General features: G+C 41.4%; 1 protein-coding gene across 2 annotated transcripts in view; it reads right to left on the bottom strand.

The window, feature by feature from the left end:
• The window catches only part of wdr37 (WD repeat domain 37), a 53,775-nt gene that overhangs the window by 26,316 nt on the left and 13,621 nt on the right, over nt 1-13,838 (bottom strand). For both annotated transcript variants that reach the window (XM_072679336.1, XM_072679335.1), the window contains 5 exons: nt 13,372-13,436; nt 4,155-4,290; nt 3,034-3,105; nt 2,054-2,098; nt 923-999 (listed from right to left, as the gene is read on the bottom strand). In XM_072679336.1, the coding sequence (XP_072535437.1) occupies nt 923-999; nt 2,054-2,098; nt 3,034-3,105; nt 4,155-4,290; nt 13,372-13,436 (395 nt within the window). The remainder of the gene's footprint in view (nt 1-922; nt 1,000-2,053; nt 2,099-3,033; nt 3,106-4,154; nt 4,291-13,371; nt 13,437-13,838) is intronic.

Below are 13,838 nucleotides of genomic sequence, written 5' to 3'. Positions count from 1 at the left end.
AGAGAGAGAGAGAGAGAGAGAGAGAGAGGGAGAAAGAGAGAGAGAGAGAGAGAGAGGTTTGAAGGAAGGGAGAGTGTGAGAGAGCGAGAGACTGAATGAAGGAGAAAGAGAAAGTGAGTGCAAGTGAGAGAGCATGAGAAGGAGAGAGTGCAAAAAAAAGGTGCTAGAGAGAGTGCGCAAGAGAGCATAAGAGGGTGTGAGAGTGCACAAAAGGGCGCAAGAAAGTCCACAAAAGGGTGCAAAAGAAAGAAAGAGCGAGCAAAAGAGTGTGCGCATGTGAGAGAGACTGTGTGAGAGTCAGAAAGAGCATACAAGAGAGTGCACGCGAGAGAGAGTGCAAAAAACATACAAAAGTGCGAGAGAGAGGTCGCAAGAGGGTGTGAGAGAGTGCACAGGAGGGCGCAACAGAGACACAGCGAGCAAAAGAGAGAGCGTGCGGAAGGTGTGAGGTAGAAAGAGCATGCAAGAGAGAGAGCGCAAAATAATGTACAAAAGTGCGAGAGAGAGAGAGAGAGAGAGAGAGAGAGAGAGAGAGAGAGAGAGAGAGAGAGAGAGAGGGCACAAGCAGGTGTGAGAGTCCACAGGAGGGCGCGAAAGGGGGCAAGAAAGAGAAAGAGAGAGAGCAAAAGAGAGAGTGTGCACACGCGAGAGATGAGAGCATGCAAGAGAGGGCACAACAGATACGTGGCGTAATAGAGAGAGGGTGCGAGAGCCATAAGGGGCATGCAAATCAGACTGTAAGAGAGTGAGAAAAAGAGCATGAGCGAGTGTGCGAGAGGGCGCAAGAGAGGAGAGAGTGAATTATGTGAGCGCAACAGAGGGAGAGTGCAAAACAAAGAGAGGGCACGACAGACAGAAGGAGCACACAGAGAGAGAGAGTGCAAGAGAAGCAGAGAGAGAAAGGTGTGGTCTGAACACTCACACTGATGTCGGCCGGCGGCTGAGGCAGAGGCAGCTGTACCATGTAGCGCCAGATGTGAGCCGTCTGGTCGCCAGAAGCTGTCAGAAGGCACACACACACACACACACACGCACGCACACACGCACGCACGCACACACGCACGCACACACGCACGCACACACGCACGCACACACGCACGCACGCACACACGCACGCACACACATACACACACACACACACACATACACACACATACACACACATATATATGAGGTCTGAATATCTGTATGATTGAAGTACAAAAATAAATAAACAAGAATCTCCATCATCACAGTATCACAGCTACGGAGAGAGAGGGGGGGGGGAGGGAGAGAGAGAGAGAGAGAGAGAAAGAAAGAGAGAAAGAGAGAGAGAGAGATAAAGAGAAAGAAAGAGAGAAAGAGAGAAAGAGAGAGAAAGAAAGAGACAGAGAGAGAGAAAGAAAGAGACAGAGAGAGAGAGAAAGAGAAAGAAAGAGAGAAAGAGAGAAAGAGAAAGAGAGAGAGAGAGAAAGAAAGAGACAGAGAGAGAGAAAGAAAGAGACAGAGAGAGAGAGAGAGAAAGAGAAAGAGAAAGAAAGAGAGAAAGAGAAAGAGAGAGAGAGAGAGAAAGAAAGAGACAGAGAGAGAGAAAGAAAGAGACAGAGAGAGAGAGAGAGAGAGAGAGAAAGAGAAAGAGAAAGAAAGAGAGAAAGAGAAAGAGAGAGAGAGAGAGAAAGAAAGAGACAGAGAGAGAGAAAGAAAGAGACAGAGAGAGAGAGAGAGAGAGAGAGAGAAAGAGAAAGAGAAAGAAAGAGAGAAAGAGAAAGAGAGAGAGAGAGACAGAGAGAGAGAGAGAGAGAGAGAGAGAGAGAGAGAGAGAGAGAGAGAGAGAGAGAGAGAGAGAGAGAAAGAAAGAGAAAGAGAAAGAAAGAGAGAAAGAGGTTTGAAGGAAGGGAGAGTGTGAGCGAGCGAGAGACTGAATGAAGGAGGAGAGGAGGATGAGAGAGGACCATCAGCAGTCAATCAATGAATGACAGAAATGGTAAAAACAGTGGAAAGGGCTGACTGAACACATTTGCTTCAGGTCACAGAATAAAAGCACTGTAAAAAGGAATCGGTCAGAAGGGCAAACCTGTGAGGGCCATCTGCTCTGTGGGATGAAACTTGATTGAGTTAACTGCAAAGAAAAGCACAAAAAAATTACGTTTTACTACATGAAGTCACAACACAGTCACTGCTAACGGACATCCAGTATTTCACAAAGTCGACCCGTGAATAAATGACTTTCTGGTGATATTTAGTAGAAATAATGCTCATCCTATCCATTTGTGCTGTAAACTACACTATATGTCCAAATGTTTGTGGACACCCCTTCTTTGAATGTCTACAGCTACTTTAAAAGTTGCACCCTTTGCTGACACAGATGTGCAAATGTACACACACAGCTTGCCTAGTCCCTGTAGATAAGTGCTACCAATAGAATAGGACTCTCTGCAGCAGACAAACATGGACCTATTGGCACCATGCTGCCTAATGCCAGGTGTGGGCTATAGAGGGGTATAAAGCCCCCCAGCATTGAGCTGTGGAGCGGTGGAAGAACTGTGTTCTCTGAAATGATGGACGGTGCTCCACCTTATACTTTTGGGATGATATGGGGAGTTGGGGATGGGGTGGGATGAGGTGGTGACCATCCAACATTCTGACCTCAGGCTATTGATGCTGAATGCAATTAAATCCTTAAAGCCATGCTCCAAAATCTAGTAGTAGAAGGTTTCCCCTGGACTGTAGAGAGAGTTACACTCCAACAAAAGGAGGATAAACTCTTTTTAATACCCTTGATTTCAAAGGAAACAGTGGACGACAGGGTTGTGGGTTCGATACCCGGGGTTGGCAAGCTGCCACTGTTGGACCCTTTACCCTCTCTGTTCCCTGGGCACCGCAGCAATGGCTGCCCACGGCTCTAGGCATGTGTGTGCTCACTGTCCACTGTGTGTGTTTGGTCACTAGTGTGTGTGTGTGTGTGTGTGTGTGTGTGTGTTCACTGCACGGATGGGTTAAAGACAGAATGTGGTTGTCTTGCCTTACATTGCTCTGTAGACGTAGAAGGCTTACCTGATCCAGCATGGCCAGCGTACTTAAGCAGACACTTCCCCGTCTCAATGCTCCACAGCATGGCGCAGTGATCTAAAAACAGCAACACAAAGGAGAAACACAGCAGACTAATGAGCTTCGACTGTGTCTATTAAGTGCTGTATTTGCTGCCATAAATGTTTAATAATTGAGCATTGCTGGACTCCAGAGGTCAGGGTTAAATGTCGGTAAATAGCTTTCTATTGTGTCCTTCAGTAAGGCACTTCAGTCGGTCCAGGGGACTAAGCTGGCAGCTTGTCAACGTACTGTGTGTCAACATGGACAAACTATGCCTCTTAGGAGCGGCATAAGTAGTCATTTAGCCTTGTAATATATCTGGACAGTGATTGGAGACTGCAGTATAAGGTCTGAGCATAAAGAACCGGTGACATTAACCATATCAGCTATTCTCTGTTAAAGTGATCATTTAGCCAGAGACTATATGTACCACAGATATGGTCAGTCAGTCTGGTTATTTTCAGTGTCCAATGTTGTGTCCAATGACTGTGGCTTTGACAATGTTGCTAACAAGCAATCGGTACTTAAACCATGGCATGTCTAAACTGATAGACACATGCTTTAAACCATGTGGAGTTGTTGGATAATCCTAAAAAAGTTATTTCTAAAACTGGACAAAAGCAAAGTATTTGAGATGATAGCTGGTGTACATAAGCTCACAATACTGCAGTGTTAGTATTTTACCATTACTGGATTACTACAGTGAACTAAAACTGACCAGAGAACATGACTTCTGGGACAAGAGGCTTTTAACAGCTGTACCTTCGGTCCAGCCCTGATTGTTTATTTATTTATTTATTTATTAAGTGTATATATTTTATTCAATTAATTTATGTAATTTATTTATTTTATTCAACAAATTTATTTAAGTAATTATTTAAATTATTTTGTTTTGTTTTATTTTAATGTATGTAATTACTTCATTTATTTTATTCAATTTATTGAATTTATTTAATTAATTATTTGTTTATTTAATTTATTTATTTAATTAATTAACTCTTTGACAGCACGGGTTTCCTACTTGCACACCTCCCATGCAAATCAAACGTGTGTGGTCTCTTTCTGATGGTAGATGCTGTCTGTACCTGCCGAAGCCGTGCCCAGGACCAGCGGCTGTGTCCTGGTCACACTCAGGTCCCATATCCCGTCCCTGTGGCCCACATACTCCTTCACCAGCTGGCAAACCGCTCGGGAGGTGGTGGCTTTGAAACTGGACACGATCTAAGACGGTTACAAGAAGGGTGAGGACCCACGGACACACAAAAACAAACACAGATACACATACACACACACTTAGCAGAGGAGCTACAAGAAGCAGCGCAGAAGCCAGGGGTCACCTCAGCAAACCAACACACCACTGGCAAAAGTATACACTACATGTGGTCCTACTACAGCAGCGTATTCACACACTGCAGGTGGTTGCTTTGAGAGTAGTCACAGTCACACTAGCTCTCACGCCGCCGCGGCGGTTCCTATGGGAGATAGGTGCGGCCTTCAACTGTGATCAATACTTCAGCAATAGGCACTTCAATGAAACCAAGAGCGCAGATATGAGGCAAAACGGGGGCGCAAATAAACTGCTGCGCATGGGGAAAAAAATAAATAATTAATAATAAATAAATGAAGTCCTCCATCTGCCTGATAAAGCATTCAGTATGGACGGCTGTCCATAAACTTAAATTATTTTTAGTAAAACAAACACGTATTATGTAAAATACAGAACTAAATATCTGATAGAGCAGCGTTAGATGAAGAGGCTGTGAATGTAGCACAATAAATAAACCAACAAACAAACAGCAAGACCCAGCACAGCTGCTTTTTTTTTTTTTTTTTTTTTTTTCTGTCAAATACAATGAATTCTGCTGGTAAATGTGGTGGAATTTGGATGATTTCTGGACACATTCTACTGCCCATTCGGATCCAAGCGTTCACTCAATCCCTCACCCCTCCAAGGACTCCTCGAACCTACTTCGCTACCAGCTAATAAAGTAAGGGAATGACCCTTAAGATGATGAAGATTTCCCGAGGGAAACCATAAGGCCAGGAGCACAAGGTCTCGTTAAGACTGGCATTAAAGCGAAGGGCAGGGGTGGCCAATGCGATGATATATATGCATTTGATTACAGAGAGTGTAATTAGTGCCGTTTAATCAGACGAAGTGCAGCAGATTCTGAACACAAATCACTGCACTAAGTGTGGGCCAGTATCAGAACAGCAGTTTTTAAGAATCTGCTGCTACTGACGCATTTTGTCCGCATATCTAAACATCCCGATACATATCATGCATCGTGATGTAATATTTCTGCCAGATCTCCCACCCCTTATGTACTCTCCCTCTCGCACCCCCAAATGTCATTTGTAAAGTGTAAAGGGACCCCGTGATGCGGGCGAGGCCACCGAGGCCTTGTCAAAAACTTCGCTCTTCTGGGGGGGGCAGCCGCTGCTTTAAAAGGTTAGAGAAGTTGGCTTGGGACTGGAAGGTCACTGGTTTGACTCCCAGGATTGGCATCAACAACTGAGGCACCTAAACGCCAACTGAGGTGGCTGTCCACCGCATTGCAACCCACCCACCGCATCAAATGTGTGTTCACTGGCAGGGAGGAGTTAAATGTGGTAGCTGAATTCTGTTGTACTGTTGAACAGTGGCGGTAAAGTGTCCTAATATTAATCTAATCTTAATCCTAATCTAATCTTAATCTGAATTAATCAGACTGCTCTTGAGGAAAAGAATCGTACGTATTTATGGAATTTTACCTCTTTATCTCCCAATTTGGTACTGCCCATAAACCCACCCATTTGTGGCAATGCTAGCAATGCTTCCAACACTAGGTGGGCAGCCAACACGCCCAAAGGAAAGAGTCCCCAGCTCTGCCAACATCTCTGAAGATGAGCACAGGCAATTACGCTCTCATGGACTTGTCTAACCTACTTCACTTCAGCTAATAAAGTAATGAAATGACCCTTCAGATGATGAGAAGTTGCCGGAGGGAAATCGTAAGGCCAACAGGATAAGAGCCAGTTAAACAATTGACATTAAAGCAAGGGGTAGGGTTGGCCAATATCATCCCAATATCCAGGGAGTCCAATAAGCTTGTGAACTCCAGCCACTGATGGCAAAGCAGCATGGCCTCGGCATTCGACCACTCAGAGATTTTGTCGGTGACTTTTATGAGGCGAGATTTTAGAAACTCTGCTGGAAACAGCAAAACCTGGGCTCTCAGAAATATCCGGAAACATGCGGATGGGCCCTACTAAATTCCACAGTTCATGAATATGCAATACAAGGTCTTGACAGAACTCTACAGCATCAAATAAAGTGGTAAGTGGGCATTTTGTCTCCTATGTAAAGGTAAATCGATAGCCCGGCGGTCTAACCGCTGAGCCACCACTGCCCCTATTTTTATGTAAACATAAATATGAGCATGCAGAAGAAAATCTGTGCTGGGTCTTTAAAAAAGCAGAAAGAGAGTTGGGGTAACTTTCTAACATCAGGTCAAATTCACAGATTTGCTTCATGATTTATGTTTGTGAGCAGGTTCTACAGTTTGTCCTTCAGTGATTAGCAACAAACCACATTCTTATTCAACCCCAACCCTGTTTGTAAGCTCTCCTGAAAGAAAAAGCAATGTGAATATGGCCAAGTTCAGAGAAGGGGCAGAAAAAAATGACCTTTGTAACAATCAAAGTTATTACAATATGCCTCTGCTGGGGACCAAAACAACAACGGCAAAGAAGTATTGAGTTCCACCTTGTGGCGATGGGGCTCACTTACGACACTGCTTCAGTTTTAACCAAGAGACCAATGACTTCAAAGCAATCACGGGGCTGCAAGAGGTAAGCAAGCAAGCCAATATGCAGGCTAGCTACCCTAGATCAACAGGGCAATGTGCACAGCATCCTCTGACCGCTCTAGAGCGGAAGCTATTTACCTGCGGTCCATTATTTTATCATTATTTTCAACTTCAAAATAAAAGTTGCTGCTGTTGTCATCATGAAGCTCCCTGTGAATGGTTTCCTAGATACGTATAAGCATAGCCATTAGGTTGAAGTCAAACAAATAGGGCTTGAAAAGCTGCTGGGAGAGCTTGCTATATTACACTGGCCTAACCCAGCCGCTCTGTGTGTTGAAGTGACCTGTAAGCAAGCCTAAACTACGGACATGAGCTGAGCATGCTCCATCAAACCAGGTGAGGTCATGAACACAGCAACAAAAAAGGCAAATCTAGGATTCTTCACATGACGGCTGTTTTCTGCTCTCTAGGAAAAGCTGCTCAAAGGAATGGTGCATCAATGACATTGAGTACAGCTCAGTCTTTCTGCACCTCTTTGTGGTCCATGTGGAAACTGTTACACTGACTCTGGTTAGGTTCATTCTCAGACCCACAACAAGACAAAGCCTGAGACCCCCACAGTCTGATAGTGCGGACTATGCTAGATCAGGACCAGGGGGGCTTGCAACGGAGTTGCATGATAAAATGGTCTGCAATCGATCAATTTTTTCCCCAAATCTTGCAAAATGTGTGACATTTTTCTTGAATTTCACTTTTTCAGAGATTTGTGTGGTCTTTCGTACCAATAACATTTACTTCACCTTTCCAGGCTAATCAGATTTTATTAAACAGGACTGTTCTGTGAGACTCCAAAATTGACATATGTAAAAGAGAAACTGCCAAATTCATTCTGATTGGCTGGTCTGCATTGCTTAGTTCAACATGTAGGCCAGGCTGAACATTCTTCATAACTTGAACAGACTGAATGGGTGGAGCTAAACTGCAGTAGGCTGAATCGGCTTACATTTTACCTGACTGTTTTTTTTTTTTACACTGTTACACTGTTTCATAGTACATCCAAGCCTTTCATATAAAAAATTAAGGGAATTGGCTGATTTCACTGAAATCAGCATGTCTTTTCTGCCACAGAATATTCTAACCATATAGTGTATGAATATATGTGCGTATATATATATATATATATATATATATATATATATATATATATATATATATATATATAAGTAAAAAAAAACAACAACAACAAAAATAAATGTTTAGACAATGTGTTTAGGGAAATTAATATTCCCTAAACATTTCCCCTAAATTCCAAATAAACAAATTGCTATTTAGAGCATTTATTTGTAGAAATGACACCTGCTCAAATAATGCATAATAATGAAAGAAATGATTATAATAATTTTAATGCAAAGACGTTATTATTCACATTTAAATAATACAATACTAATATTTAATATATATTATAAACTTTGAGAGCATTCAAAAAATCACTATGGTGAAATAACCTTGACTGCCAATCACAGCTCTTATGTCTTGGCATTGTCTTCAGAGCTGTATATGTATGGCAGAATTGACAGATATTTCATACTGACATTTGATGCATTTATTGAACTCCAAAAGAGCAGAAGGTTTAGGTCACACTGCATTAAAATATCTGCCACAGAAATGAATCGTACATTTCTACATAATGTTAACCCAGGGTAGATGTACATAAATAAATATTTAGATATCAGCTTTGGCAGAAATACAAAATCTGATATCAGCATCAGCCCACAATTCCCATTTTGGTGCATCTCTAGTTTCGACATGGACTGATCAAGAGGAATGGGAAACACCAGATGATTTTCATTTTGGATCAGAAAATCATATTTTGGCAAACCACATGTCATTGAAAATGTCCTTTTTCTACACGAGGGAAACCACAACACAGAACTATTCATCAGGGGGTATCAGTTAAAGGTATCAGTATAGGTATAAACGTATGTAGTGAGTGTAGAGGGAAATAGGAGTTCTTCAGAAACTGTTCCAAGACTCACATTACCATTATGAGCAGGCCTCACTCGCCTGAACTGCATCTAGTTTTTAAGATAATAAAAGAAAGGCCAATGGTTGTTGATCTCCAGAAGCAGAAGAGTTAAACACTCTGCTATGCATGATTCAGTATTAATACCACTGTGACAAAACATAATGGGGCTATTCCACACCAGCTCACCTAGGGCCTGGGAGGTCATGTCCACATAAAAAATAAATAAATAAATAAATAAATAAATTAGATGACTTCATTTATCCTAATTTATTCATTATTGTAAGTAAATTCATAAACACAACATATATAATATTTGAAATCAGTAACTAATATGTTAATAAACTTACATGAGGGGTAATTAATTACAAAAATATTTTATTTGATGATAAAAACTTAATGAAATACGACAACTGCTTCCCTTCACACTTCAAGTATTTTGGTTCTATATGGTACCATTTTTAGATGAACCAGTTTCACCACTAGTATTAGCTTACAAGCTTCCCATGCTATCAACACATCGATTTATCTAATTGATCTAATTATCCTGATCGCTAATGTAATACAGCTTCATAAATAATAATCCATTTCAGACACCTTTTTAACTCTGGATTTTCTGAAAATGGTTTAATATCCATTGCTTTAAACCTTTTTAATTCCGTCTCTTTACCTTCTCTGAGTTAATGACTGCCCACTTATCCGGCCCGACCTTTTAGAAGACTGACTGCTGGTCTCCTCTGCCACCTGTGTCAGACTAGCTGCCGACCCTCCTGTCACTGCTACCTGCCTAACGACTTAAACCTACATGGACTCAACTCAATCGGACGCTATTATTATTATTATTATTATTATTACCATCACTAACCATCATTACTTTCATTATTCTTACAATCACTACTGTGAATATATATATGATTACATAATGTAATACTATGTCTAGATTAGCACACCTTCTGATCAGAAGAGGATAGATGGATCCCCCTTGGTTCCTCCCAAGGTTTCTTTCTCAAGCTCTGAGGGAGTTTTCCCCTGATGCTGATTCCTGTAAAGCTACTTTAAATAATAATAATAATAATAATAATAATAATAATATATATATAAATAATCATAAATAAATAAGATTTGATTTATTTCTAAGTAAGGGCAGTATATTCTCTATTTTTTCTCCCTTTTCTTGTATTTTAGGCTGTTTTTCTTACTGTGCCTTTGAGACTGGTGTGTACATGATCTCTGGACTGACTGGCTGCCCTGTATTGTGCCCTTCCCCAGGCTAAAATGCACATTATAACTTCTATGTGAATGGGTGGTAGGTTTAAAAATGCACAGCTATAATGAATTTAAAATGTGCCGTTTTACGTGGGTTAGTTTTCATATACAGGATGAACAGAGGAGCAAGTGGAATATTCTAATATTCTAACTTTCATTAAGAGAGTTTTAGGGAATTCTGAAAATTAAATGACATTAAAAAATTGATGAAACAATTAGAAAATTCACAATTTGGACGGAATTCTATTTTCCTTGATTTTTCTCAATGAAAATGTATGACATGACGTTCCAGACCCTAAGTGACTTGGTTTTTTACCCATCATGACTCAAGAGAGCATCTGTCTAATAAGCATGGATTCCCCCTTGTGTTAGGATAGTTCATGCATTCTGGTGCACAAAGGGAGGAGGAGGAGTTAAGGAAGTTACCCATGAATCTCCACCCCACAACTCCCAGTTCCCCACATTGAAGTTGCGAGGTCCACCTACTTTGCCGTGGAAAGAATTTGAACGCTAAAAATCAGTAAGAGCGAGAGAAGAGAGCAGTTTCAATCCACCGGAACCACGAGCAGGAGAACAAAGTTCCTACAACACTTCCACAACAGCTCTTCACCCAACGAGAGAAGCCCGACAGCCACAGTGTAAATGAAGTGGGTGCAGATGGTTAAAAATACACATGGCCAGTTTCCCTAAACGCAGATTAAGCTTAAGCCTAGACAGATAAAAGGATGTTTAGGGGTCTTCACACCTAGTTTGCTTGCTGAGGTTTGCTGCAGAGTTCGGGTTTCTGTGATATTGTATTAGTGCTCCAATCAGTATGACGACTGATCAAGGTTAATCAATAACTCCATGTAGTTCCCATGCCACGGACTGGACGGAGCAAAATCACATGATTACATCCAAGGTAGTGGGTTTTTATGGGGACAAGTATATGAAAACACACACAGTGGGAAAAATACTAACAGAATATAAATAAATAAGTAAACAAATAAATATAAAACATAAAATAGACAAGATTACATCGATTACAGGTTCTGAATGTCAGTACTGATTCATTTTCAACTACTTGTCCAGCTCTATATTGTACCTTATTTATCCATCAGGTTCAGTTGGTCTTACTTTGCAATGGCTCAAGTGCACCAAATACGTGGGGTCAAATGTGGCTATTGTTTCCCGGTCAGCAATTTGGTGGTAGAGCGAACAGTGTGCTGTTACTTTTACATACATTTACCTCCATTATTGCTAAAAATACCACTAAAATAATTTCACTAGCATTATGGGGTATAAAATACAGATTTGTCTTGATCTAAATACATTATTCTTCATATTCGGTTGCATGAAAATAGAGACACTCCCATCTACACCCATCATAATCAAATTAATAACAATAAACCTTACTTAGTATCTACAGTTTCTGTTCGAAACTGGAAAAAAAAGCTTGAGGGAGCTTACAGACGCCTGCGCTGCCTGGCACTGCGCTCACTAATAGGTCGGAGATGAAGGACCACCATACTGAACAAGACAGCGAAGCTCCGCTGAACTCCTGGCCATAAATAGCTATGGCAACTGCAGGGACCAAACCAGCAACAAAGGGTACTAAACTGGTACACCGAAGAGCATACAGAATACAGAATGAGCAGAATACAGAAGAGCAATATGTGCACATGGCAGCTAAGTGAACTTAAAGTACCTAACTTACATAAAAAAATAATAAACTTTGCTAATAAAGACAGATCCTGATCAGTGTTAACTAGCAGCACATGTTACCTAAACTGTGTGACTGTATTATTTATAGAAATATTTTTTTAAAATCTGAATTACTCAGAATTAAGAGACTCTGATCAGTTTGGGGGGGGGGGGGGATTACTGGATGGGGAGCTCTAATCTCCAGTTATTCTATTATTATTATTATTATTATTATTATTATATCTAGTTGCTGACACATGGCTGTATTTCTATTTGTGTCTTATTCCACTCTATACACACTTCTTGTTGCTTTTGTCATAGAAAACAGCACTGATCTGGGATCTTGGAACAGAGACCCTATTGTTTAGTGTATGTGGAGTATGTGGAGCTTTCACACTGGTCAAAACAGAGCGAACTAAAGAAAACTGGATTTCTCTGCACCAAACAAGGTGGGTGTGAAAGCACCCTTCGTCTAGGACAAGTCTTAATCCGGGTTTAGGAAAGCAGCCTTCAGCATAATGCCCTTCCTATGACAGCTCAGCATAAGGCTACCGGCCTTCTGATACACAGCAGTAGCAAAAAGTTTGTGAACCCCTTGAGACACCATGCGTAATTTCTTCCATTTGAAAAAGCTTCAAGGTGGAACGACGGAGGCCAAATCTTTAGTCTGATGAGCTTTAATAAGCTTTCTTCTGACAACTCTCAGAATTCTGTTTTGGAGGGCAGATGTGTGCGCTTTTCCATTCTCCAAGATCTGATCACAGTCTAAACGAGCTTACGGGCTTCACTGTGTTTAAACCCTCAGTGATTCTAATGGGTGTAACAGCTGCTGTGCAACATTAGCCGAATATTAATTATCAATCAATTCAACCAGACAGTAATTACCCCTTGTTTTTCAGAGATTACTATCTTGGCACACTTGCATTGCATACTTGTCATGCACTGTAAAAAGATAGGTGCCGTACTGCTCTCCACATAACTCCAAGGAGTTCACAAACCTGTTTCCAAAAAGGCCATCACCAAAACAAACATCTTCATGGGAAAAATGAAGAAACCTCACTTCATAAAAGGTTAATTGTTAATTGGATCAATTATTACACACTTGAAGCATTTTACACTGACCTGATGAGAACTGAATGGTGAACAGTGTTACACTGCAAACTGCACTTCAAAACTGCGTCACTCTGAGCCATTAAAACAGAGCAGGTCTTATTGCACAAGCTCTTTTACCCTCGATGTGAATGAACACACCTGCCTTTCGCAGCATGCCAAACGGACAGTGCAGACTGCAGCTTAACAAAACCGGTCATTAACAAGACTGACGCACAAGCTGCAGCACTCACAGAGACACTAGACACACACACTCGGGATCTGATTCAGGATCTCTGACTAATCCAAATGCGAACGAATATGATTCGTTTTCTGGCCAAGTGCTAAATGAATGAATGGCTTTGAGCAGCGAGCAGTTTAAAGCCAACACCAAGAGATTAGCTTTGTTAGCCCACTGTAGCAATAGTAATCCCACAGATGGACCCGTACCTTGCTGGTGGAAGCTTTGTATGTGGTCTTCAGTTTTTGGGACAGCTGGCTCGTACTGTGACTGGCTGCGTAAACAAGACAGAAGTGAGAAGAAATGAGGGACAAAAGAACAAAAGACAAAGTCAGAAATACTCGTTTAGGCTGGGATCTTTAAAACCAACAACAAGGGCCTAAAGAGGGAGTCGGTCCCACTGTTACTGCAATAACAGCCTCTACTCCTCTGGGAAAACCTTACACTAGACGCTGTGGGGAGTATGGGACCGCTGTTTGTGGACACTTCTTCTAATGAATGCATTCAGCTACTTTTTAAGTTGAACCCATTGCTGACTTTACTGACAGATGTGTAAATGCACACACATTCTAGTCTAGTCTAGTCTAGTCTAGTCCCCGTGGAGAAGTACTGCATTGAGCTGTGGAGCAGTGAAACTGTGTTCTCTGGAATGATGCTGTGCCATTCAATACTTTTG

This window comes from Salminus brasiliensis, chromosome 5, assembly GCF_030463535.1.
Source record: "Salminus brasiliensis chromosome 5, fSalBra1.hap2, whole genome shotgun sequence".
In the NCBI taxonomy this organism is placed as follows: domain Eukaryota; kingdom Metazoa; phylum Chordata; class Actinopteri; order Characiformes; family Bryconidae; genus Salminus; species Salminus brasiliensis.
The sequence above is the reverse complement of the archived record's forward strand: the minus strand, read 5'-3'. Positions and strand labels throughout refer to the sequence as shown.